The sequence below is a fragment of the Theobroma umbraticum genome, unplaced genomic scaffold (genome assembly GCF_002168275.2).
Source record: "Theobroma umbraticum cultivar Fairchild unplaced genomic scaffold, ASM216827v3 scaffold_95.0, whole genome shotgun sequence".
Lineage (NCBI taxonomy): Eukaryota > Viridiplantae > Streptophyta > Magnoliopsida > Malvales > Malvaceae > Theobroma > Theobroma umbraticum.
This window is the reverse complement of record NW_018397257.1, coordinates 10,564,766-10,590,095: the sequence shown is the minus strand read 5'-3', so window position 1 is coordinate 10,590,095 and position 25,330 is coordinate 10,564,766. Positions and strand designations below refer to the sequence as shown.

The 25,330-nt window shown below is 36.4% G+C and overlaps 3 protein-coding genes and 1 pseudogene across 4 annotated transcripts; 2 read left to right on the top strand and 2 right to left on the bottom strand.

Annotated features, from left to right (window-relative positions):
- Positions 1 to 466: 466 nt before the first annotated feature.
- Positions 467 to 4,637, bottom strand: LOC110412629 (putative respiratory burst oxidase homolog protein H). Its single transcript, XM_021423221.1, has 14 exons — positions 3,956 to 4,637; positions 3,693 to 3,855; positions 3,573 to 3,621; positions 3,368 to 3,481; positions 2,468 to 3,274; positions 2,274 to 2,369; positions 2,060 to 2,175; positions 1,852 to 1,954; positions 1,571 to 1,680; positions 1,333 to 1,480; positions 1,102 to 1,242; positions 887 to 1,015; positions 718 to 796; positions 467 to 623 (listed from the first exon to the last, which is right to left on the bottom strand). Exons 1-14 carry the CDS (start codon positions 4,524 to 4,526, stop codon positions 514 to 516), a joined length of 2,736 nt encoding a protein of 911 aa, XP_021278896.1. The 5' UTR covers positions 4,527 to 4,637; the 3' UTR covers positions 467 to 513.
- Positions 4,638 to 6,588: 1,951 nt separating this feature from the next.
- LOC110412911 (nuclear factor kappa-B-binding-like protein) lies at positions 6,589 to 12,289 on the top strand. 2 transcript variants are annotated; one of them, XM_021423559.2, is made up of 4 exons: positions 6,589 to 7,059; positions 7,181 to 8,183; positions 8,271 to 11,444; positions 11,868 to 12,289. In XM_021423559.2, exons 2-3 carry the CDS (start codon positions 7,289 to 7,291, stop codon positions 11,429 to 11,431), a joined length of 4,056 nt encoding a protein of 1,351 aa, XP_021279234.1. In that variant the 5' UTR covers positions 6,589 to 7,059; positions 7,181 to 7,288; the 3' UTR covers positions 11,432 to 11,444; positions 11,868 to 12,289. The 2 variants fall into 2 exon arrangements, with proteins under 2 accessions (XP_021279234.1, XP_021279233.1); XM_021423558.2 differs by having other exon boundaries at positions 7,181 to 11,444.
- A 110-nt stretch (positions 12,290 to 12,399) lies between these two features.
- Positions 12,400 to 18,742, bottom strand: LOC110412912 (kinesin-like protein KIN-5D). The gene is made up of 23 exons (XM_021423561.2): positions 18,585 to 18,742; positions 17,976 to 18,169; positions 17,759 to 17,888; positions 17,400 to 17,555; positions 16,819 to 17,298; positions 16,536 to 16,633; positions 16,296 to 16,452; positions 16,064 to 16,133; positions 15,883 to 15,959; positions 15,725 to 15,778; positions 15,558 to 15,638; positions 15,348 to 15,459; positions 14,995 to 15,081; positions 14,735 to 14,910; positions 14,492 to 14,653; positions 14,302 to 14,409; positions 14,044 to 14,202; positions 13,876 to 13,959; positions 13,563 to 13,768; positions 13,347 to 13,448; positions 13,161 to 13,270; positions 12,922 to 13,073; positions 12,400 to 12,845 (listed from the first exon to the last, which is right to left on the bottom strand). The coding sequence occupies exons 2-23, from the start codon at positions 18,146 to 18,148 to the stop codon at positions 12,621 to 12,623; spliced, it is 3,159 nt and encodes a 1,052-aa protein (XP_021279236.1). The 5' UTR covers positions 18,149 to 18,169; positions 18,585 to 18,742; the 3' UTR covers positions 12,400 to 12,620.
- A 5,733-nt stretch (positions 18,743 to 24,475) lies between these two features.
- Positions 24,476 to 25,330, top strand: part of LOC110413047 (chitinase 2 pseudogene) — a 1,143-nt pseudogene continuing 288 nt past the window's right edge.

Genomic DNA, 25,330 nt, shown 5'->3' with positions numbered 1-25,330 from the left:
AGTTTTCATTTGAGATATTCTTGCTCATGTTTTTGTTTCTTTGAATACCACCGTCGAAGTTCAATTGTTATCAATTGAATATAAGTTAGATGCTTGCCTTATGTGCTCGTAGCCCGATCTTCCTACCAACAAGATTCAGTATGATTTAAGCATTTAAAAGATGACCCAATGTTTATATACATGCTTCAAGAATTGAATTTTGTCTTATTTGTGGCTTGGACAATCCCTTAATTGTTGTCCTGTGAACTTTCGAATCAATGAAGATCCTATCGACCTTGTAATGTAGTATGGATTGTCAGTGTCTCACAAACACGTGTGTCAGATATCTTTACATTTTGGAGACGATCAATAGAATTATTAAGTTTTCGACGACAAGGAATTAACAGATGTTCAAAGAGCTCTTCAGCCATTAGCAAAATTGAAAGCTCAAAGAATGTTATTCGATGATGAACACTCTATGGCAAGTTTCTTCACTAGATTTTGTGTAGTTTACATGATTGTGAAGTGTACACTTTAAAAGTTCTCCTTGTGAAAATGGAACCTGGTTGATGTTTCTAGGCTAAATTCATGACATAGCTTCTTTAATACTTTGGTAAGTGTAGCACTTCCACAGTAGAAGACACCTGCAACAATATAACAGCAGATAATCAAATTTGCAGGGGGACCAAAAAAAAATCAATGGCATGCAGTAAAATTATAGCTTCCGGTTGCTTTTACCTATTCGAGAAGATTCATGAGTACTAGCCAGTTGAGAGAAAACTTTCCCCCAGTTGGGTCTTGCGAAATGTGTCGTTATCTGTGTGAAAAGGTTTCACACTGGAAAAATAAGCGCAAGAAAGAGGCCCGTTATTGCACATTCAAGCTTAGTGAAAGTAAAGAAAATTACCCTGCTTTCTGAGACAATATCAACTCCATTCTTAGCCTGTTGAATTTTCTGCACCATGCCGATGAGGGCAGACCGAGCGTCGCCTTCTTCATACACGCTGGTTAAGTAGTTGTGCATTTCTATCATTTTCTGCAATAATTGATTGGTATAAATAATTAATTCAGGGAAATAGAAATGGTGAAGTAGAGATTCGTTTTGAAGCTGTTGAAACACACATTTTTGTCATGTTCTGCAATGTCATCCATGACACCTTTAAACCATTCGAAGGAGCCTTGTTCCCTAGTTACCCAATAGAAATATGCCCTTTCAGGATACTTCTTACCAGGCTTCATACCGCCCTCTGTTTGTAAACCATCCTGTATTAGTCAAATTCTTTCTAATGTTAAAAATTGAACACCAATTTTGTCAGGATGTCAACAGATTGGAATCAGGTTTGCCAAACTCACAGCTGGCTTGATGCGGCTCAGCAGATCTTTTATGATGCTGATAAATGGGGTTGCCCCAATTCCCAGACCAATAAGCAAGAGAATGTCATACTTCTTATAGTTTTGGGCTGGGGCTCCATAGGGGCCCTTGATGAAGATACTTGGAAATCTGCCAAGAATGTGAAAACTGCGTTTTATACCAGGTAGAAACAATGTATTGAGAGAGCTGTAAAACTACGTGAACCAACAACTGACTTACATAGTTTGTTCCTGTTCGTAGTCTGCACTTGATTCTGTTTTTTTAGTTGCTCTGGTTTCCATTCTCATTAAATTGCCTCTTTTTGCTTCCACAGTTGGGGGTTCACAAACCTGCATTTCTTTGATTTAGATCGACAGAAAAAAGAACAAGAATAGGAACATCTAGAGGAGAAAATACTATGAAGGGGGACATGATTTCACAAGGTGCCTCTAATTTTCTGTAACATTAATGTCAAATTAATGGGAATGCTCCAGCCGTTATTAAGATTATATGTTTATCACCTTTTCAAATCTATCTTTGAGTTCTCTAGTCCAGTCCCCCAGCGTTCGTATGTGGACGCTCAGGTAGTCATCTTTTGGTGCCGAAGTGATGGAGAAGGGATGCCTGTAATTAGATCAAAGACCAAGTCGTGTATGAACATAGATAATTCCTAGGCATCGGATAACATTTTCTGACAAATACAAGATAGAATAATGTCTGATATATTACCACTCAAATTTAGATATATCATGACACTTGACGAACAGATACATTCCACTTTTATACTTGAATCCTGGAGGCTTGGTCACGTATAGAGCTAGAACATTTCCTGTATATATAACAGCCTGAAATGTCCAAAGAACAGAATAAAAATGATTGATAATAACCCTGGATTTGGAGATTAATGGAAAGGAGATGAAATAAAGGAGGGTTCTATGCATACCTTAATGACATTCACGTTATGCTTGTGTTCCTGGAATCTGGTAAGGAATCTCTCGCTTGCATAGAATAACATTGGGATCATGAGATACATCCAAGTCTGCAAGGGGAAGAGAGGGTTCCAATAATTTTCTGTGTAACTCAGAGAATTGATTAATGTTCTTCGAGAATGATTTGAAATTATTTAGTGGCACATACCGTCTTCCAGTACCAAGGCTTTTTGAAGATGAGGAAGTAACCATGCAAGATCAGTTGGACATAGACCAAGGTCAGCAAATGATGTGCATACCAGAAAGCATTGAACCCGGCCAATATGGTAAATGGCCATGGTAACTTGACAACATTTCTTCTAAAATTGTGCGTTGCCAGTGTAAACGAAAATAACATTAGAATCACCATAAGTACCCCAGTAATACCAACTGTATTGTTCACCAGGTCTGCGTAACTTGGTTGCTTGTAACCAAAGGCAGGCCCAAGAAGTGCCATGAATTTTCCTGTTGGGCATCCAGATATTTTCGGATAATTACAAGCAAGATGCAAAAAAGTATGGAGACTGGTCCAAATGGCTATTGCTAGTGCAATTAACTTGTGGAAGTTAATATTGTCATCAAAAGGGATTATTTTGTGGAGAAACGTTGATCTGAGCTTAGTAAGAGTTCTTCTACACACTGGAAGGAGAATGAGAGCCATGTCAAGCTTGAGAGCCTCAGCAGAACCCTTGGCAACGCAGACACAATAACCTGTGATTTGATACGTTGCTGACCCGTAGAATTGGATGTACTTCCAAAAGAAGAGGATTAAGTTTATGATTACAAAAAGTGCTACAACCCATATTCTCTTCCAGTTTTCATTGACAAATTCTACGGTCATGGATGTGTATTTGCTTATTGGAGTTCTATATCTTTTAGGGATCATTGCTTTTGCCAGGGACTGCGATTTCTTGTTAAGCTTGCTGCCTTCATCAGAGTTCACCATTCCCCTTAGTAGAATTTCCAACTGCCATATCTGTTGAAAAGAGAAAATTCACAGGAATTCTAGCTTACTTATGTAAATGTGTTCAAATTGGAAAAAAGGAGTTGTCGATGGATAATTTCTGACCTCTATATATCCCATATGATCAGGGTCAAGCTCTTCCATGATTAAAGATGCATATGTTGCGGCTTGCTGTTTAAGTTTCCCAAGCTTGTTTGCGGAGGCACTCAACACTAAAATCTTTTTGCATTACAATTATGAGAAATCCAATTATCACATGGAAAGAGTAAGCAGAATACAAGGAAGAAATCACAAGCATTCGTGTTCTCACCTCCTTTACCTCTTCCTCTGACAGCTTACCATCACCATTCTTGTCACACCTGGAAGAACCAAAATGTTATCTCCAGCTTGTAAGTACATTAAGGGAGATAGGGACATATAGATTTCTTACATATCAAAGAAAATCTGAAGCCTTGAATCAAGATCTTGATTAGTCATATCTTGCCAGAATGATTGCAACTCTTCCTTGGTTATCCCATAGTCTGGGTTTATTTTTTTACGCCTTGCTAAGGCATCAAATACTCCCCCTGCAAATTCCTTGGAATCTCCCATTCCTACAAGGCATCATATCAAGTTTAATCCTGTCATTGTTTTTAAAGGAATTGCATATTTTTAACAAGGAAAAAATTTATCCAAATGTTGCATAAGTTTTACCAATGCAGACACCAAATTTATCTCTATGGAGCTTCCCATCAACCGCAAACTGGTTGAAACGCCTTTCCGTTGATTTCCAAGCATCCATTTCCTTCCCAGTGACGGTTCGGTCAAGGAAACGTAGACTCTGAATCCCTTTCGCAGCGGAAGAGGCAGTCCTTTGCACTCTAGGAATATTTGGTGGAGCCCCATTTGACCTCTTCCTAGCAGTACTTATAAGCCTCCTGAAGGATGTCACCCTGGAAGCACTCCGTGGAAACGCCGGGGAAATGCTCGTATTCCTGGATAACCCGGCTGCAGTACTCGAATTCCAAGGCAACCCGGTTAAACTGCCTGGATTCGGAGGTAACCCTGAGGAAGTACTCGGATTCCTCGAGTGCGATGCAGTGTTGGAAGTACTTGTGTCCCTGGTGAAGGCTGCTTCATTGGGACAAGTGGAGATGGATGTCCCAGACTGGTCATTTAGAGGAACATCGGCCATTCTATCAATCTCAATGCTCTCAAGCATCCATTTCCTTGAATTGTCTTCGCTTGCATCCCCTGGGAGAGTCGTTGTTCCCCTGTCCCTCATAACTCTGTGTCTTCTCCCGTTTCTTCACCTTGTAATGAAAATCACAGAAACCCCAAAGACAATGGTGACAAGAACGAATCGAGAGATGATGGTTGAGAGAAGCAAACGAAAAGAAACGGTCAAACTTGTGTTGAAAGGAGGGAAGACATATTTGAGATTCAGTTAGTTATGTGCGTTTTGTCTAAAAATAGCAATTGTTAAGAGCCTGTCAAGGCAGCCGAGCCTATGAGAATGAGAGGAAGCTCTTTATTGCTTTCCATATAAATCAATAAATGAAGAGCTCCAATTGGAAACCAGTGCGTAACTTAGTTTTTAAAAAACTATGCTACTTTCTCTTTTCTTCTTTTTTCCTCTGATCTTTCTATTTTCATGGACAACCAACAACCCAACAACTATTGCCAAGTAGGAAATGATAACTAATTTCAGAAACTTGAAACCCAAAAATGAAGAAGAAAATCATAGGTTTCCCAATTCATGGGAAGAACAGAAAATTTCTTATACGTGTAAGTTATTGTGTACTTGTTGTAATCCATTGCAACATTAAATATTTTAAATATTAATATAATATATTAACATATTATAATAAATAATAATATAATATATCAATATGATATAATTATATGATCATGTGATAATTTTATTTTTTACGTTAATATGATGTCAATAATATAATATTTTGATTAACGATAGTTTGTCAATTATTAATCATGAGAGTCTATATGATAAAAAAATATAAAAATTTAATTAAACGCATGTATAAAATAATAAAAATTTTATTAAATAATTTTGAAATTTTTTTAAAGTATTTTACCTTATCTTATAATTCAAAATATGATCTAAAAGTAATTATTGCTATATTTCAATGATCAAATGTCAATTATCAAGGGATATTATAAAACCATCAAGATTTTATAATGATACCTAATTTAATTACCTGTTAAAAAGAGGCCGTTTATTCTTCATTGACTTTTGTCGTTGTAAATGGAATCAGCATGTACGGAATACATTTTAGGTCAATAAATCAAATGTTTCCGTTGTTCTCAAATCAGTGGATGAGTTGACACGTTGCATGACATTTACGTTGAAAAACATGTCCTATGAATTTCTTTTGCCCTCGTTATTTCTCATTCAACATGTTCCATGATATGTTTGGTTTCTCTCTCTCTCTCTCTCTCTCTTTCTTTTATCAAAATAAATTGATAGTCCTATGTTAATAGTAATTCCTTATCCCTTATGAATTACAGATTATGTCAATGGTAATTTTTGTACCTTTATTTTTATAATTATACTTGTCACATGAGATGAAAAACACGAAAATTTTTATATTTTTAACTTAAATAATAAAAAAATCTTGAATTATATTAATATATATAATTAGGTTTCTATAATATACTTTACTTAAAAATTTTGTATTCATTATATTTACGTAAACTTTTAATTATCGTGAGATTCAATATTAATTAATATTTTTTATTCATGTAATAAAGATGAAATATGTTTCTATTTTTTCTTATTCATATTTATCGCTTGACATATGACGTGATTATCTCAATTGATTTATAATTATGTCATTAATCCACATAGATAGAAAATATTAATTGACATGTGATCTAATAGCCTTTAATTTTTCATTATGGATTAAAAGTTTGTGTGGATATAATACTCAAAGAATAATTTATTTATTAAAAATAAATAAAAAATAAAGACTTCTTTGAGTATAGTGAGAATATAGAGCTCAATTACAAAGAATTAATATAATTGATGAGCTTTTTATTATTTAAGTTTATATTTGTTTTAAAACATAAATATAGACATGGTAAGATTACGCATTCTAATAACATATTAACAGTTTAATTATCATATAAAAATGGATTTTCTTTTTTAGTCCTTTTAAGGAAAAATGTTTATGTATATAACGATAACCGTTTAACCACCACCATTCCAGTTTCACTGGACTGCCTCCACGTTCATCCGTACAACTCCAAAAAGGAAACCTTTAAATGAAGGGAAAAATGAGAAGGGGATTGAAACGACGTCGAAGAAGGAAATTGCTCCTCAAGAGGGGCAGATCCAACGGCCGGAAACTTCCTAAATCTCTCGTCTGGCTTCCTTGCTCTCTTTCTCTTTCGCACGAACTCAACTCGCTGAGTCGAGTCGAGTCCAGTCACCCCCTTTCTCTCTCTTTCACCAAACCCTTTAGTTCCTTTCTACTCTCTTTCTTTCTCTCTTTCCTCTACCTCCGCGCCCCCCCCATCTGCCCTTTTTGGTCTTTTCTCCTCCAATCTCTATCCGATGGTTCCCATCCTTCCACGTCACCACCGTCTTCTTCATCCCGTTCCCTCCCCTTCCCCTCTATCTCCTTCCTATTTTATTTAATCCCCTTTAGGGTTTCCCAGATTTAACCAAATTCTTATTTGTTTTTCGCTCTCCTTATTTTTCTTCAAATTAAGAAGAAGAAGAAGAAGAAATCTCCAAATCTTCAATTCCTCGACTCTCTCAATTTCGACGCAGATTCTTCTTTCCTTCGAATGAGGTATTCTTTTTCTTCTCAATTTCAATTTTATTTCGTTCTGATTTATTTTATTGTAGTTGTTATTATGCCGTTTGTAATTTTAAATTTTGATAATTTCTTTTCGTTTATTTGTTTCTGTTAGGGTTTTGATGAATTGGCTTTATTCGGAAACGGTGAAAATAAGTTTTTGAAAATTTGGTAGAATTGAGGAATTAGATTTTTTTTTTGTTTGTTTTCGGTGTTTTATGTTATGATGGCGATTGAGAAGAATAACTTTAAAGTTTCACGATTTGATTCGGAGTTTTCGCCGGGTAGTCGAGAGATGACTATGTCGAGTGACGAGGATGAACTTCAACGTAGAAGCTCCGCTGTTGATTCTGATGATGATGATGATGAATTTGATGATGCTGATTCTGGGGCAGGTTCGGATGACTTTGATTTGTTGGAATTAGGTGAAACCAGGGCTGAATTTTGCAAAGTTGGGAACTTGACTTGCTCTGTTCCTTTTGAGTTATATGATCTTCCTGGATTGGAAGATATTTTGTCTCTTGATGTGTGGAATGAGTGTTTAAGTGATGAAGAGAGGTTTAGCCTTTCCAAGTTTTTGCCTGATATGGATCAAGACACATTTATGCGGACTTTGTATGACCTTCTTAAGGGTAATAATTTTCATTTTGGGAGTCCGATTAAGATGTTGTTTGATATGTTGAAAGGAGGGCTTTGTGAGCCGAGGGTTGCACTTTATCGGGAGGGTTTGAATTTCTTTCAGAAGCGGCAGCATTACCATCATTTGAGGAAGCATCAGAATGGTATGGTGGTTAATCTTTGTCAAATAAGGGATGCTTGGCTTAATTGTAGGGGATACAGTATTGAGGAGCGGCTTCGTGTTTTGAATATTATGAGAAGTCAGAAGAGTTTGATGTATGAGAAAATGGACGATGAGGATTCTGAATCTTCCGAAAGAGATGATTTGGATGATGGCTCGTGGAGAAAAAGGGTTAAGGACCGGAAAGCTTTGCAGAAAATGGGTCGTCAGTCTGGCTATGGGGTTGATCCAAGTTTAGAATTCATTTCACGACCACAGCCGATGGCTTCGGAACCAGCAAAGTACAGGAAGCAGAATCCGAAAGGTATACTGAAGACAGGTGGGTCAAAATTACCTTCTGCAAAAGAGTTTGGCAGCCACTTTTACCCTGGTTTAGATATGAATTCTGAGCTATATGGTTTGGCAGGAACCCTTCCTCGACAAAAATATGAGTCAGGGGCAGCACTCAGGGCAAGGGATCGGATGAGGTTGGATGATGATGCTGAAGACCCAATGTTTGGAATGGGTTTTCAACGAGACCGAAATGCTGTGCGTGATAGCATCATGAGCAAATCTGGTTCATTGAGAGCAGGGAAGAAGTATGACCTTTTAAGAGGGGAAGAATTAGCGGGTGATAGTTTCATGGCTTTGCCTCTGTCTTCAAAGAATGATTTGCAGGCCTATGGTAGGAACAGGAATGTAAATCAGTTGTCAGAGGCAAAAGTATATTCTACAAAGCTGCCTAACATGAGAGCATCCTATGATTTTGCCAAAAAGTCCAAATATGCTGAAAACCATCAGCAATTTGCAGTTGGAGATCAGATGAAGTCTATGAAAGGCCGAACTCCACCACTGCCATTGAAAGGGAGTCGAGTCGACTTATCAGAACGTGCTGAACTGTTTTGGCAAAAGAAGAACCAAGGAGAAGATATCTCTGTGGATTTGTCAGTTAGATCTGATGATTGGAATATTAGGAGCAAGAAGTGGAAAACAGGGCGAGAGTCTCCTGATCTCAGTTTTAAATCATATAAAGCATCCTTACCACAGATGAATGACCGATACTTGCATTCAGATGGTAGAATGAAACAATCACAGGAGAAGATCAGAGGGAACTATGTGCAAAATGGGGGACCACTTATGGCTGCTTCAAAAGGTGGTAGAGCGTTCATTAAAAATGATGAAACAGAATCTGATTCATCTGAGCAATTCGATGATGATGAGGATAGCAATCCTTTAATGAGAAGCAAGTTGGCATACCCTAGTGGTGTCGTAGAAGGATCTAGGTTGTCCTCATTGAAGTCTGGCCTAGATTCTAGAAAGACCAAATCTTTGAAGAAAGATACAATGGAGGATGCATGGGCTGTTGATGGAAACACACGCTTCTCCAGAAAGAGCATTGGGGAAAATGTGCATGTGCCAGGAGTAGAAAGCTACTATTTGAAAGGAAAACAGAAGGGTAAGATGCATGAACGTGGTCCCTTGCATAACTCTTCTTCAAGAGTTTTGGATGAGGTTGATAGGAAACAAGTTTACAAGTTGCGCAAGAATGGCCAGTTACGAGGGGAACCTGGTGATAGGTTACGCATGTCCTCATCAAGGGCCTATCCTGCTGAGAAAAGGCAGAAAGGTGAAGTTGCCTATGATCATTCTATGTCTCACTCAAATTATCTGAATAATTATCTTGTTGATGAGGAGGATGGTTCACCAGTGACACTATCACATGTAGAAGAGATTAACTTGGGTAGAACTGGGAAGAAAGGCCAGAGCATTGAAGCTTATGATCGTCGTGAAAACTCTGAAGCTTCATTGCTAGGGTGCAAAACGGTGACAAAGAAGAGGAAAGGCAAGGAGTATGTGGCAGATGTTGATAGAACAGGTGAAGATGGTAACCTGAAGTCTAACCTTCAGCAGCAAACTGATGATTCTCCTTTCTTGAAGAAAAAGGGAAAACGGAAAGTGGAGGTTGATGCTGGTACTTCAGATATGGAAGTTTCTGAGCTGCATGCTGCAGAAATGGGAGCCACAGATGTTGAGATGGAAACCAAACCACAGAAAAAGCCATTTATTTTGATTACCCCTACAGTTCATACTGGTTTCTCATTCTCAATTATACATCTTCTTTCTGCAGTTCGCATGGCAATGATTACTCCACTTCCAGAAGATTCCTTAGAGGTTGGTAAACCTAGAGAGGAGCAGAATGGAAAGCAAGAAGGTAGTATGAATGGGGTTCTTTCTCGTGACAATGCAGTTACTAATAATTTGGACCATCCTGTGCAAACAAGTGTGCCTTCTCTTACTGTTCATGAGATTGTTAACCGTGTAACAGTGAATCCTGGAGATCCATGTATCCTTGAGACACAAGAACCACTTCAAGATTTAGTTAGGGGAGTTCTGAAAATTTTCTCATCAAAAACAGCGCCTTTGGGGGCAAAAGGTTGGAAAGCACTTGTTGCCTATGAAAAGTCCACAAAAAGTTGGTCTTGGGTTGGTCCTGTTGCACATAGCTCAAATGATCATGAGACTATTGAGGAGGTGACATCCCCTGAAGCCTGGGGTCTCCCTCATAAAATGCTTGTCAAATTGGTTGATTCATTTGCTAATTGGCTAAAAAATGGTCAGGAGACTCTCCAACAAATAGGGAGTCTTCCTGCACCACCACTTGAACTGATGCAGGTCAATTTAGATGAGAAAGAAAGGTTCAGAGACCTAAGAGCTCAGAAAAGCCTTAACACCATTAGCCCAAGTTCTGAAGAAGTGAGAGCTTATTTCCGTAGGGAGGAGCTTCTTAGGTATTCTATTCCTGACAGGGCCTTCTCTTACACAGCTGCTGATGGTAAAAAATCTATAGTAGCTCCCTTGAGAAGGTGTGGAGGTAAGCCAACTTCAAAGGCTCGAGACCATTTTATGCTGAAACGTGATCGGCCACCACATGTTACGATTCTTTGTCTTGTGAGAGATGCTGCTGCCAGATTGCCTGGAAGTATTGGCACCCGTGCAGATGTTTGTACTTTGATAAGAGACTCTCAATATATTGTTGAAGATGTTTCTGATGCACAAGTTAACCAGGTTGTTAGTGGGGCCTTAGACCGTTTGCATTATGAACGTGATCCTTGTGTACAATTCGACGGAGAGAGGAAATTGTGGGTTTATTTACATAGAGAAAGAGAAGAAGAAGATTTTGAGGATGATGGTACTTCATCCACTAAGAAGTGGAAGAGGCAGAAAAAAGATCCCACAGAGCAATCTGATCAAGGAGCTGTAACTGTGGCTTTCCATGGGACTGGGGATCAGTCAGGATTTGATTTGGGCTCTGATCTCAATGTTGAACCGTCATGTGTTGATGATGATAAGAAAATGGAGACAGATTGTCATGATAGACAAAATGGGGAGGATAATGCTGACAGCAGTCATGGGTCTGAGCAAGGTAACACTCAGCAGGGTCATCCAATGACGTGGGAGCCTCTTGACCTAAATCCTGTGCAAGAGAGCAAATTGCTATGTCAAGAAAATTCCACTAATGAAGATTTTGATGATGAAACTTTTGGGAGAGAAAGACCAGTTGGACTACTGAGGGCAAGCATATTATGATCAAATATTTCAGGTAGTTTTCAAGAATTTTATGAAATATTTATGGTGTACAGATTTTTGTTTGTTAGCTGTTGCCAAGTTTATCCTTTAGACAGCAATAACCTTAATTGTTCTCACCATTTTCACCTCTGTGATTCTGGTAAATTTTTTGTGAACATGTGTAATTACGAATTTAGTTGACACTTTGAAAGCTATTAGCATCTTGTTTTGGTAAGTTCTGTCTGTCACACATACTGCCTTGTTTCTGTTGGCAAATTGAAGTAGGGAATTATGTTTAAAATCTATGAAGCTTGCAGATGACCGTAATTGTAGATACAAGGAAGGAGTATTTAACTCAGCCTGAAACTCTTTTATTTTAGAAGATGTTTGTATTTTTGTACTTTGCCGCTGACCTGAGTGGTATTCTGACCAAGTGAAGCACTGATTTATTTTGCAGGTCAAAGTCCACCTAGGGTAGGAAGGCAGGGTTGTCATTTCCCCATCCAAGGTGTGTGTTATAGGTTGGACGGTTACATTTGTATAGTGAGTCTAGCACAAAATGTTAGGTTAGAAAGTGATCTCCTAATGGTCCCCCAAGAATGTGTTTTAGAACAGGTGGATAACTTGATGATTGGGCATCCCATAAATATTTTTTGATTTCATATTTTTATAATTTCCAAATATAGTTCCCATATGTTCACCGAGCTTATAAAAACCCGAGCATTCGTCTTTGTAACACGTGCCCCCATAAAATGCCTATGCCCTTCTGTGCATAAGATTTTAGATGATTTCGTTCTATTTATGTTTGATTGACTTGAGCAGATCTGTTGTGTACAAGAGTTTTAAGAAATACTAGGTATTTTGATTCATTTTACTTCATCACATTCTTGGATAACTGAAATAAGAGAGAAATCCATTTTGTATGCAAATTATTTACCTTTGGCTTATCCTGGTAATCATCAAGGCAATCAAAGTTATCGTTATAAGGATAACGAAAGAAAATCTATTTTTAGTATAAATTTGAGATTTCCTGCATGCATGCAGTGGAATTCTTTCAACAAACAATCAATGAATATAAGACAGGAGAAGGCAAGAGAGGTTCATGTTCAGCCCCATTTACGTATATCTGATTCTGTACACACCTTTTCTTCTTACCAAACTATACTCATTTCTTTTTATCATCTGTTTCTTCCTTCTTCCACTTGAGCCTTTAGTTAATAGCAGTGAGAGGAACTCTGGGGTCTCTCAGGGATTGGGCTGCTTCATATGCTGCCAAAATATGTTTTACATCTCCATTTGCTAGTTTTGCAGATTTTGCTTCCCAAAACAACTTCAATAATTCCTCGAATGGAGGGGTTTTGAGTTCCTCAATGGATGACTCACTGGGAAGGTTGAATGACCTCCTCCTTGGAGTCGAACAGGACGGCTTGTCCACCTGCCAGAGTTAAAAGAGGGTTAATATGCAAAATGTATGAGATAATAATAATAATCACAAGTTCTTACAGTCTTACCATGTATTCTTCCTCGAGACATTTCCCTGCATTCTCTGTGATTTCTACAATCTTGTGGTAGTGACCACCCTTCAATTCCCTCAAATCTTCACAACAGGGAACAATCATCGAGTTCATGTTCCCACATGCATCATGGTCAAGTTGTAATGAGTCTGCCAGCATTTGGTTGGTTGATCAGTTTATTTGAAATTCATGCTGCATATCTGGTATTCATTTATTTTTGTAATCTAGATACTTACGATCGATGGATGTCAGGCAACTGTTGTTTGCGGCGTCTACATCTTCAAGAGCAGTAGACACAGCGGAAGAAAATTGATCGCAGAGGATCTGGTTGGCTTCCATCCCTCCCCTAGTTGAAGAAAGAGTTTTGAGGAAGTGAATATAGAGCTGAAAATTTCTAAAATACTTTTGAGGAAGTGGCATACCTAACAATGGAATCCACAGAATCAACATTTCTCTTTTCTAGGCTTAGAAGGGATTCTTGAGCATTCCTCCACTGCTGAGAACTCACATTTGCTTTCTTCAAACTGCATATAATTTTTGTAGAATGTTCAGTGCATACTAAAAGAACACCAATGAAAGCAGAAAATCGATGCCTGTGAAAAATGTCCTCTATGCATCACCACGAAAACAGCCCATACCAGTTCTGAAGAACCTCTCCCATGTCTTTCTTTCCACGTTCTACAGCAGAAGTATCCTCAAGATAGTGGGATTCTGTGTTTTCCATGTGAACTGTCCATTCCGTTTTAACTAGGGAAGTCGACTCTTGCATGGTAGACATCTCTTTCTGTAGTTCACTGGTTTTGCTGGATGCGTTCTCCCGGAGATCATGGACTGCCATCTGAACCTAATAGGAAAATAAATACGGGAATTTATTCCTCAAAAACAGTTATCAAGCACAGATCAAGAACACACGCAGCCCATAAGATTGTCAAGATTAGAAGCAATAGGTACCAGTTTTTTCTTCCTAGCACTCGAACCTGCAAGCAACTCTGCCACCTTTTGTAACAATTGCTTCTCTTCATTAGCAGCACATTCCTGCATGTGTAATAGAATGCATTAAATTTAACAGTAAAACACTTTAATAAAAGCAAGTCTATCTGAATTAAATACAGTAACTACCTCAAACTTCTTTTCAAATTCAGACAGTTTGCTATCATTGACTGTTTGTGCTTCTTCCACTATTTTGGTCAGCTTGGATGCATGCATGTCTAAAGTCTCAAAGAAATTCACTGTTATTTTAGAAATCAACCTTGCAGTGTCCACTGCCCTGAAATGTGCCTGTATATGAAATGGAAAGAATTTATGTAACAAGTGAGTCTACTCCCGAACACCTCACAGTTACAGATTAGCCAAGACATAAAGCAATAGATTACAAACCTCACGCTGTTGTTGTGCAAATGTAGTTAGCTTCTCCTCTTGCTTGTAAAGACTACTTTGAAGGTCCTTAAGTAATGCATCAGCCTCGGAAGCAATTCCTTTGAAAAGCTGAACCATATAAATAACTTCATAAGCACAAGAATTAGATAAGAAAGGTGCACTAAAAACTAGCTATGTGAATACTCCTGACCTCTTCCAGGTCATGTGAGTGCTTGGAAACTTCAGAATTTAGATCACCAAAAGTTGACTTGGAATTTCCATCAAGCTCTGTGGCTATATTGTCCAATGCTTTGATACCCGAACCATACGTGTTCTTTAACTTCGCTAACCTTCCACGAAGTTCTTCCGTAGCCTTCAGTTATAAAAAGGGCAAGCTATTAGAAAACATACAAATCAAGTCCCAGAATATGTTTAAATGTGATTGAAACCATACCTCTGACTTTGTTGATACAAAGGACTGCATATCTTCCTCCATGTCTTTCAGTTGCTGCTCTTGTTGAGTCACAGAAGCTGCCACAGTCTTATGCAAAATTTCAAGCTGCTGCGTCAACTGGGACTGGAACTTCTGGATAAGTGCTCTATTTCCATCCTCAATTTTATCCTTCCTTTCTGAAAACCAAACAGCATTAAAAAGAAACATACTTTTAGAGAACAAACCATGCTAAAACAAAGTGCACTCTGAAGAAAACTAACCGATCTTGGCAAACAAATCTGAGACATCCGATGCAGCATTCTCAAGCTCTGCTCGGAGTTCAAAAGCACGCTCAACGAGTGCTTTCTCTGAAAAAATAGTGATGAGGCATATTTATCGTCAGAAACATAATATATAAACAGGCATGAGTTCAAACTAGAGAAAGATAAAGCCAGAAAGATATTATATTTATCTTTTATTATCAGAAATATATATATGTACATGTCATGAGGACTTACCTTGAAACAGATGAAAAAGTGAAAAAACAACCACTAAAGGAAGAAAATGGAAAAGGAAAAGAAAGGGGAGACAAAGCCCAGACCAGATAAGTGTGCCCAAGCATTTTTCAACTTACCAGTTTTGAGGAGATTAGATATTAAAAATTCCTTCTCTTTAATTGTTGCATTTGCTTGTCTATGTTTATCTTCGAGATCAAACAATGCATGTTCAGTTTCCTCCAGCTTTTTCTGAAAAAAAGAAAGGGAGGATTCAATTCTGTCACAGTATAAGACGAGAAACGAGCTAATATGACATTTGTAAGTTGACCATCCAAAAACTGTAATACCTCTGTCTTTTCAAGTTTCTCACTTAAATCTGAAGTCAACAGCTGCTGTGAATTGTACAGTTCCTGGAGCTCAGTAATTTGCTGCATAGAAGTAAGGGACAAAAATTAACTTGATCCCTAAATCCTACATCTCAAAGAACAAAACGGTAGTTTTCAATTAAATGTACCTTGTCCTTCGATTCTGATTCAAGTTCCATGCGCTCTATTTTTTCAGCCATAGCCTGATGTAAAAGGTAATATATATTAGAAATATTAATAATATTCATTCTACCATGAAACTTGGGACAAACAGTTCTACCATTGAATCATATGGTTAGCATCAAACCTTCTTCTCTGCTTCTTCATTGAGATAACGATCCCGTGGAATATAAATTCCATTTTTTTCTCTTGCAGCATACACCTCTGATTAAACATAAAAAAGGATAATTCCAAAAGATCACATATTAGAACTGATTGATGAGGTAATTAAGTTTTCTTGGCAAAAAATTTAGGAAGTAGTCAACTACCTTGCTTCAGCCGATCAATTTCAGAATATAAATCTTTTATTAAAGCAGATTTCATCATCTTCTGGTTAATCTGAAATATTAACAAATTTCAATGATTTCAGCATGTTGCAAAAAGAAAAAGTAATTTAACTTCACATATAAGGGAAATGAGAAATAATTCAGCTTTATAATGTGAAAGAATTTAGCAACAAAAAGCTAAAAAAATATGATGGGGGATGACTAAACCACTGACCTCTGGTTTGTTCTTGATGTTCTTGGCACGATGTGCATAATCTAGGGTGCTGAGTGTTTCTTCCAGACAATGGATGGAAGGAGATATTGTGGCAATTATACATGTCTTTGTTTTCCCTCCCAAGGAATCCCTCAACAGCCTTGTTAGTTTGCTATCTCTGCGATTGTAAATGTATTATATAATCTTATCCCAAACAAACAAGATACTAATGAGAAATTTTCGCCTATTGATAATTCATACCTATATGGAACATGGCCAGAGTGCTCAACAAGTGCATTAATAACACGACCAAGAGTAAGCAAGCTTTTATTAATCTCTCCAGCTTCCCTTGCTCTGCCCTGTAAGAGTCAATTTACATGGGGATCAACCCTTAAAACTTTCGTATATCCTAACATAGACAGCATCAACATAGAGAATTTTTTCATTTGACTGTTGCATAAGACTCATAGCAAGGACATCCACCTCTGAGTCTTCCCAGACACTTGCTAAAGAAAATTATATACTCAGGGTGGTGATGCAATACCTCTCTTGCACCAGAACGTGAAATATTTTCAGAACCAGCAAGGTCAACAAGATTTAGCTTTCCACATTTAATCATCTCTTCCCCCTCTGGAGTACACTCCTTAATGTGGATTGTAATAGAAAATATAGAATGAGAACGACTACTTTGTTTGTTAAGTAGAGTCTCAGCAGTACGCCTTTTAGCAGAACCTTTTTCCAAGATTTTGTAGATTTCATTTGCAGTTGTCACTATCTCTTCTTCCAAGCCTCTGACAAAAACACCTCCTTTTCCATCTTCCATAAGAGCAATGGGTTTCTTAGTTTTATCATCAACAACGAATTTTGAAGTTTCCTCCGGTGCCAAAAGATCTGTTATTTCCTCATTGTAAAGCTCTAGAAATGTAACTTTCATACTATATTCAGCATTCTGAGCTTCTAATATATCAAAAATCTGTTTAACAGCTCTTGGGATAACACCAGCATCGGTTGGAAATTCCCCATTCTGCACAAACCAAAAGTTCACTTAGAATTGAAAGCAAGCAAAAGACCAAGAAATTCATACATGAATTTTAAAATTGTATAAAACAGAAGGAAAAGGTGAACCTTTTTCCTTGCCCCTCCTTCCATTGTGTATGTCTTTCCTGTTCCCGTCTGACCATATGCAAAGATAGTGCAATTATAACCCTCAAGAACTTCATTCACAATTGGAGACACAGCTAGATCAAATAACTCCTTTTGCTGAGACGATGGACCAAAGACCTAAATCCAACATTATAAATCGTCACTTAAATTATCAAATCCTTCTTTACCTTTTAGAATCCAACAAAGAAAATTTCAGCTTTTCACTCCCCCCACATTTCCTCAAGAACCAAACAAATCCTTTTTAATAATAATAATAAAAAAAACCCTCCACCCACCAGAAACGAAATAATACTAATAATTGAAAAAAAAAAAGGTGAAACCTTGTCAAAAAGAAAGGTCCTATCAATTTGCTTATTAGCAATATTCTGTACAGCACAAACTTCTCTTCTACTTTCATTACACGATATGACCACCGGCGTATGTATTCTCATTTCATCTTCGCTCAACGGCCTACAAAAAAGAAATCAAATTTGTTATAATTATTAATCTTATTCATTTAATTCAATCACTAAATAAAAAGAAGAAGATAAGACTGACCTGCAACGTAAAATAACCTGAACGTTAACGCCTTTTTCTTTATCATGTTTGGAACTTGAATTGGAATCGCCTGATCGCAGATCTCGCATCGATTTATCGCTTGAACGTGGCGTTTGCGCTGGAGATAGCGATACCAATCCTCCTCCTCTTCTTTGTTGCTGTGAAGATTCCATTGCAGACAACCTCTAAGGATTCTGCGATTCAAAAGCACACCGAGCCAACTCGGATTCAGTGAAAATGAAGTAGTATTTCTTCAAGATTCAGTTACATGTTCGTTTCTTTAATGCATCTAAAAACGTTTTAGTACACTCGGTGACTGAGGAAAAGCTGAAAACTCTGTGAGTTAACTCGACAGTGATGAATAAGCTATTCAGTTACACAAGATCATCATTTGAAAAATAGAAAGAAAATTTGAATGGAAAGAAAAACAAAAATGTTAATCTTATACACAGATTTGGAAGAAGAGCAATTTTTACTAAAAAAAGAAATAAATAAAAAATCAACGAGAAAAATGTGATTGAAATTTACGAGTAGATTCGGATCGGAATTAACCGATTTAGACTTTAGAAAAAGATAATCGGCGACGAAAATTCGTCAGTGAAAACTTACAGTGAATAACAATGCCGGCGAGTCGAAAGGAAATTCAAATGGCGACGATTCTAGAGAGAGAAGAAGCAGCTGAGCCTTTTTAGAGTGTAGAGAGAGAGTTAATGAATTCCAAAGAGCGACGATTATTTATTCCTCGTTTTAAAATAAACAAGAGAGAGCGTGAGAAAGATGAGAGGGAGCCTGGAGCTTGTAGTTTAGATTTGACGCCGTTTGAAAGTATGGACGGCAGCGAGGTTTGGATAGATGTTAGGTTAACGGCGTTAAGTGACCTCCGTACATCGTAACATCCGACCGTTACAATGGGAAGCACAAAAGGCTAAAAGGGTATAAATAAAAAGGCAAAATGCGAAAAAATTTGAAAATGAAACGGTATTTGAGCTTAGTCAATTGCCTCTCACTATCCCAGATATTACGAGATTACCCCCTTTCTTTAAATCTGGAGTGCTTTTAAATTTTGAAAGGAGGTTAAGTGGTCATTAATTAAAGCTATTTTGTGTGAAACGGGACAATTTAGTGCTAGTTTCCTGTTAATGAGGAGAGCTGGGAGCCACTCTAATGAAACCAATGGGCCCCCAGTCCAAGATTTTTGCCAATTTTTTAATGATGATAAAATTTATTTGTTGTGGGAAAATAATTAATTTGTTTTTTTAATAAAAAAATTTTAAATTTCAATAATTAATTTTGAACCCGTTCGACTCATACTAAACGAAATAAAATTTAAATTTTGAATCTCAACATTTTATAAAAAAGATAAAAATTGTTTATTTTATTATGTTTGTTACGACTCATTAATATTTATAAACTTATTAAGAAAAATTAAATTAAGATATGTGTGATTTTATAGAAAAATAATAAAGAATGAGTTGGGCTTTAGTTGTATATGAATATTATTTTTAAAATGTTATTTTATTTTTTCCTTTTTGGGTAATTGGATAACTAATTTAGGTATGAAAATAGCTACCCAAATTTCACCCGTTATACCTTTTTTCCATGCATGAAAGCACCAAGCAATCAATGCTAATGGAGGAGTTAGTATTTATTAAAGTCTTTTTGGTCTATGAATTAATGATTTTGTTGTCTTGATTTTACATGATAAAGACTCCCAATTTTAACCCATAATTCTTTCTTTTGTATCTTTATTGAAAAAGGGTTTTGAAAACCAAATTCACCAAAATTAGCTGATTTTTTCAATAAATATTAAAAAAATAAATGTATTTTTTGCAAATATATATATATTTTTGAGTTTTGTCTACGCATGCTCTGATTTTGTAAAGTTTGACTTATTTCATGCAATGCCTAATTACCCAACTTAACTTGAGTCTAGTGATATTTACATTTAAAAAAAAAAGTTTGCATCCCATTAAAAGGTATATTTTCGTCATTTATTTCAAAAAGAAATGGATAATTGAATTTAAACAAACACGTGAATGTACATGTACATGTACATATAGCTACCTGAAATTGAAATAGACAACTTAATATATTTGAAAAGGAAAGGAAAGAAAAAGAAAAATTTACAAATTGAAAGGATAAGTGAACCAAACACCATTAAAAGAAGACTTGGACAATTACTAATAAAGGGTCAATGGTTAGAATGCAAGTTAAGTGTCACTAGCAAACTCTTTGATCTCAAAACAAGCATTTAACTACGATAATTAATTAATTAATTCTAATTAATTTATTTGGTTTTAATCAACAAAATTAAATTATGGGAATGAAAGGAGGAGGTGTTAATTTAGGTAAAATGTCAGAAGGATTGGGATAGAAAGAGGAAAATTAAACCAACCAAAAGGTAAAGAAAGAAAAGGGGAAGACAAAGTGGGGTTTACATGTGGTGGCAAAGACGCCCCACGTGATAAAGAGTGATGCGAGGAGGCACATGCCCGTTGCTGCCTTCTATATGCCTTTTCCTACTCTTCATGTCAAAATTCCTTCTAATCCCTTCTTATAAGGGAAAAAGAAAAATTAAAATTAAAATTACCCTCAAGATCTCTCTTAATCAAGTCATACAATTAAGATTATAATTAGTAGTTTAGATTGTTAAAGTTAAAATTAATACTGAATAAAGACTAGAGAGTTTAAACCAAATTTTGAGATAAATAAGTAAAAAATGAAGTATAATTTAATATCTAAGCAATGAAAAAAAATTATCTTGATTATTGTGATATCTCATCCCACTTGAGATATATAAGAGTCTAAGTCTATTACGGATTATTAGTGCTATGTGATTTAGAGTTGAAAAGTTATTGGATCCGTGGTATTTAAATTTAAGTTGTTATAATTAGTATTAGAGTATGTGTCAACTTGGTATGGACTTTCAAATCATGTTGCTAAGATTTTGGTCTTGCATAATGAATCACAAGGGTCTTAAGCAGTTTAAGACTATATGATTTAGGATTAAAAAGTTACTACAATTGATATCAAATCATGTGTTAAGCCGATACTGGCTTTCATGTTACATTGGTAAGATTTTAGTTATGTAGAGTAAATATTTATTGTGATTGTGATGTATAGCTTTAGACGAGGGTATCGAAAATTTGAATGGATGAGATTATGATATTCTATTTTATATCCGATGTAAATGTAATTTTTAAAATTTAAATTTTTAAAAGGCATGTGATTTAAATTCAAAAAATAATTAAGTCAATAGTGCTTGAATCATTTACAGTTATTGCTCATAATTGTTATTAAAACCATGGTTCTAATTAAGTACATCAAAGTCATAAACTTGAACATTTTATATGCTAGATAGGTACATTAAAATATAAAACAAGTGGAGGAAAACGCACTTATTTTATCATTTTTCCTGAACTCAATAATGTTACCTACACCTTTCAAAGCTTGTAAAGGAAACAAGGTCTGGATTGTGAAGTTTATGTCAATGTCATTGTTTCCTAAAAGAGGTCACGAGGAGGTGCCACCTCCATACCCAAGTGTTGTTTCCAAGCGAAAATCTTGACTTTTAAGAGAGTATCTCCCAGGAGAGGGAACTACCATCAATGATGAATGTTGTATTTGATTGATCCCTGGATCTTGTTCAGAATTTTCATCCTTTTTACAATTCACCCATGGCTTAAAATCAAAAATTGGAACAGAACACTAATCTAATGCTAAGCTAAGCTTTGCTCCAGTGAGCCTGAGTAGAATCCAATACTTTGACTTCTCAGATCAGATCCCCTCCATGTGCAAGAACATTGAGGATCACTTCTAGCTCACCTAATCTCCCAAAAACCATTCTTTCAAAAGCTTCATTGCAATGACAAAACTGATGTCATTTAACTACTCCACTTTGGACAGGTAACTGAATCCCACATGGCTGCCTCTGGGGGTAAAAGGATGAAGACAACTCTTTAGTATTATCTTTTTTCCTTCTGCAAAAAGTAGAGAAACGCAGCAGCTAAAGGATGTTAACTGTCATTCTGTAAGGTGGAACTGTTTAATTACTTGGGACATACTCTATGTATTTGCTGCGTATGCTTTACTTCACTTGTTGGTAACTAATTAATTACCCTTTCTTTCTTTGACAATTCTTGCACTTGAAAGGGGACTTGATTCTTTCCAGTTTCCACTATGAAAAATATATTTATCCTTTTGTTATTCCAATTCCCAACATATATTCCTTTAGCAAAAAGGTGATTTCCTGGACAATACTGCAGCCATAACCTGAAGCATTACCTGCATCATGATCAAAGCTGTTAGTTGGCGAGATGCAAACTAGTTGGATGCTGTTATTTGATGGGTGCACTGAGATTTATTGATTGAAATGGCGAATCTAATCCAAGTTAAGCATTTTGTAGTTCATGAGGTTTAGTGTGTAACTTCGAAGCAGATTCCAGGTACACGATTGGATAACATATGAGTGTATCGATGGAGATGTGTGCATTTGCTCGAAATCGAATCTTTTCGGACTGCCAAGTATTTGTCCTTCAAGTGGCAAAGAAGATAAGGAATTAAGAAAATTAAGAAGCAGTAAAAGTTCAATTAGTAGGCAAACTATGTTACAGCCAAGGACTATAAGACTAAGCAAACATAAATTAAGGATTGTTAAGCTACTTCATCCAAGAAATGGCATTAAAGAAGCAATTAACAAATAGTTTTCCATTAAGAATTCGTGACCCACACCTTAAATAATTCGACAGCACGTGAAAATGGTTGAGCTGGGTCCATTTAGTCTGGAATTCATGGGTCAGGTTTGGCTCAAAGTCTCAAAAACCACACTGAAAAAAGGTCATTCATGTTGGGGGGGCTGTACGGTTCAGTAAGACTGAAGAAGAGGTCATGTGGGCAGAACCATAACTTTTTACATGTACTACAAATAAACAAGTGAGGTAGGTGACTTCTAGGTTTATGATAAACTGATCTCAATGAAGCATAATTTGTAATTGCTTTGAAGGGAAAAGAGGGAATGGTCCCATGAATGGGCTTGAGAAATCATCTCAGTCCACAACTTTGTGGACAGCTCAGCAGCAAGTTAATCATGGCATCCCATGTTACCCAGTTAAAAGGGCTTGCATCATCAGGGAATATGAGTAATTGTTTTGGCAAAGAGAAGAAATGTATGACTATCCATAATGAAATATCTTTTCTTATGTTCAAAGCTACTGTTCGGAAATACTCCCATGCTGCCATTGCCTTCATAGATGATTAGTTTTTTTTTTTTGTCCCAACTGTTTCTTTATTGCAAGGCAAATTGTTCTCCTTTGACTTCCTTCATGTACTCTTCATGGCTAGCTGTGGTCTTAGGTTTTATGTTTAGTGCAATTTTGTGCGTGTGCTTCACTGCCTACAGATTGAATCACTGCCATACTAGCTTTATTCCAAATATCAATCAAGATTTTGGCCTTTTCCCACTAGGAACTACGTTAGCTGAGTCTTCGATTAGGCAAAGTAAACTCTCAACTAGCCTTATTAATTGCCATATGGACTGCCTTAGAGAAATTCCGTGTCAACCATATGCAAACACGCAGAATAGTTTCACTTGGCGGCCATAAATTGAAGCTGAGCACATGAAAAGTATTATGGGGTTTGAATCCTATTTGCTTTTGAAGAGGAAAAACTTAATTTACCCCTTTGAGAGTCAATTAAAATGGTATTATTATTCGTGTAAGTCAAAAAGTAATATCAAATTTAAAATTAATTAACAATATAAAACAGATTTAAAATTATTATAAATATATATGACGAAATTAAAAGTTTCATAACTCATATTTGGTATAATGTTTGTTAAAGATGTTGTATAACTAATAAAGACGACAGGTCAGGCCCATATTCCGATTAATAGAAATTTTTTATTTTAGGACTTCACAATAATTGTTCCTTGTCTAATGAAGGGTTATTTTAAAAATTTTTGACTAACTTATTGGCCGGCAGAGGAATAAAGCTAGGAGAGTGCCAAGCTTCTTGGGACATCAGGAACAAAAGATTCTTATCTTGGCCTAGTAAAGGCAAAATCTTGATGTGACCTTAACACCATCGCTTTATTCATCTTTGAAGATTTATTAGTATCTGAATGCATATTGACATCTAATATTTTTCAAAAATATCGAAAAGTCTAAAAAAAGTCTAAAATTAGGTGGTCATGTGTTTGTGTTTATCTCAAGTTGTAAATTTGTTTGAATTCATGATTTCTATCCCATGCCTAAAGAGGGCATTGCTTATATGGTTTTCAATGACAGAGGATCTTTCTTGAGTTAAAAACAAAGGGACATGGTTGACATTGATGTTCTTAGCACACCAGCTCAAGCATAAGAAACTTATCTAGATTTCTTTCATGACAGTTATAACTATACTATAAGGTGAAATGCAAACTATATCAGTTTTCCTATAAATTTGCAATGCTGAAGTATTGGAAATTCAACTAGCTTGTACTACAAATTTAACCAAGCCTGAAAATGGAGTTCTGCAAGATTCTTTTTGCTACCATCTTTCTTATGCTATTTGTTAAAAGCAATGGTAATACAGCTTTTACATCTATAGTTTATTTGCAGATTGCAAGCCATAGTTACAGGGCAAAAGCAAAAATACCATGCCCCTACTTTTAATTCGTAACAGAAGAACTATTCCATGCATCCTTTCCGTTGATTCATTTTCTAGGAATATTTTCTAGTTAACATGGATGGAAGAATATATAAACATTTAAGATGGGAGAAAAAACTGTAAGAATATATTGTGTAAGTTTGCTCATTTGGTTGAATTGTTTCTTGTAGCAGCCAATTCCAAACTCTTCTAGGAATATATTGGTGCGGAATCTGACTCGATTAAGCTGTCTGATGTGACTATAAACTCAGATGTTGAATTTCACTTCATTCTGGCCTTTGCAGTTGACTATACATATGACAGCCATCCATCACCTACTAATGGAGAGTTCAACATATTTTGGGAAACCGACAACTTGGGTCCAGGTCAAATTGCCTCAATAAAGGATAGCAACTCAAATGTAAAGATTGCTGTCAGCTTGGGGGGTGATTCTGTTGGCAATGGTATAGCCTTCTTTGCACCTAAGTCCAGTTCATCTTGGGATCAAAATGTTGTTTCATCTCTTACTGATATGATCAAGCATTACCATATCGATGGAATTGACATTGACTATGAACATTTCAGGACGAGTCCTGAAATATTTGCAGAATGTATCGGACAGCTCATAACGAGTCTTAAAAGACGTGGAACTATCTCATTTGCTTCAATTGCTCCCTATGAGGATGATGCAGTTAAAAGCCAGTATTTAGCATTGTGGAGAAAATATGGGC

Bases quoted from the DNA above. Each gene is read 5' to 3' on its own strand.
- LOC110412629 (XM_021423221.1), bottom strand. From the start codon at position 4,526: ATGAGGGACAGGGGAACAACGACTCTCCCAGGGGATGCAAGCGAAGAC. The intron at 3,622-3,692 runs GTAAGAAATCTA...TGGTTCTTCCAG, and splicing joins CTTCAGATTTTCTTTGATAT to GTGTGACAAGAATGGTGATG. The intron at 1,243-1,332 runs GTGAGTTTGGCA...TGACTAATACAG, and splicing joins TGAGCCGCATCAAGCCAGCT to GATGGTTTACAAACAGAGGG.
- LOC110412912 (XM_021423561.2), bottom strand. From the start codon at position 18,148: ATGGAATCTTCACAGCAACAAAGAAGAGGAGGAGGATTGGTATCGCTA. The intron at 17,889-17,975 runs GTCAGTCTTATC...TCTTTTTTGTAG, and splicing joins CAGGTTATTTTACGTTGCAG to GCCGTTGAGCGAAGATGAAA. The intron at 17,556-17,758 runs GTTTCACCTTTT...TGTTGGATTTAG, and splicing joins GGACCTTTCTTTTTGACAAG to GTCTTTGGTCCATCGTCTCA.
- LOC110412911 (XM_021423558.2), top strand. From the start codon at position 7,289: ATGATGGCGATTGAGAAGAATAACTTTAAAGTTTCACGATTTGATTCG.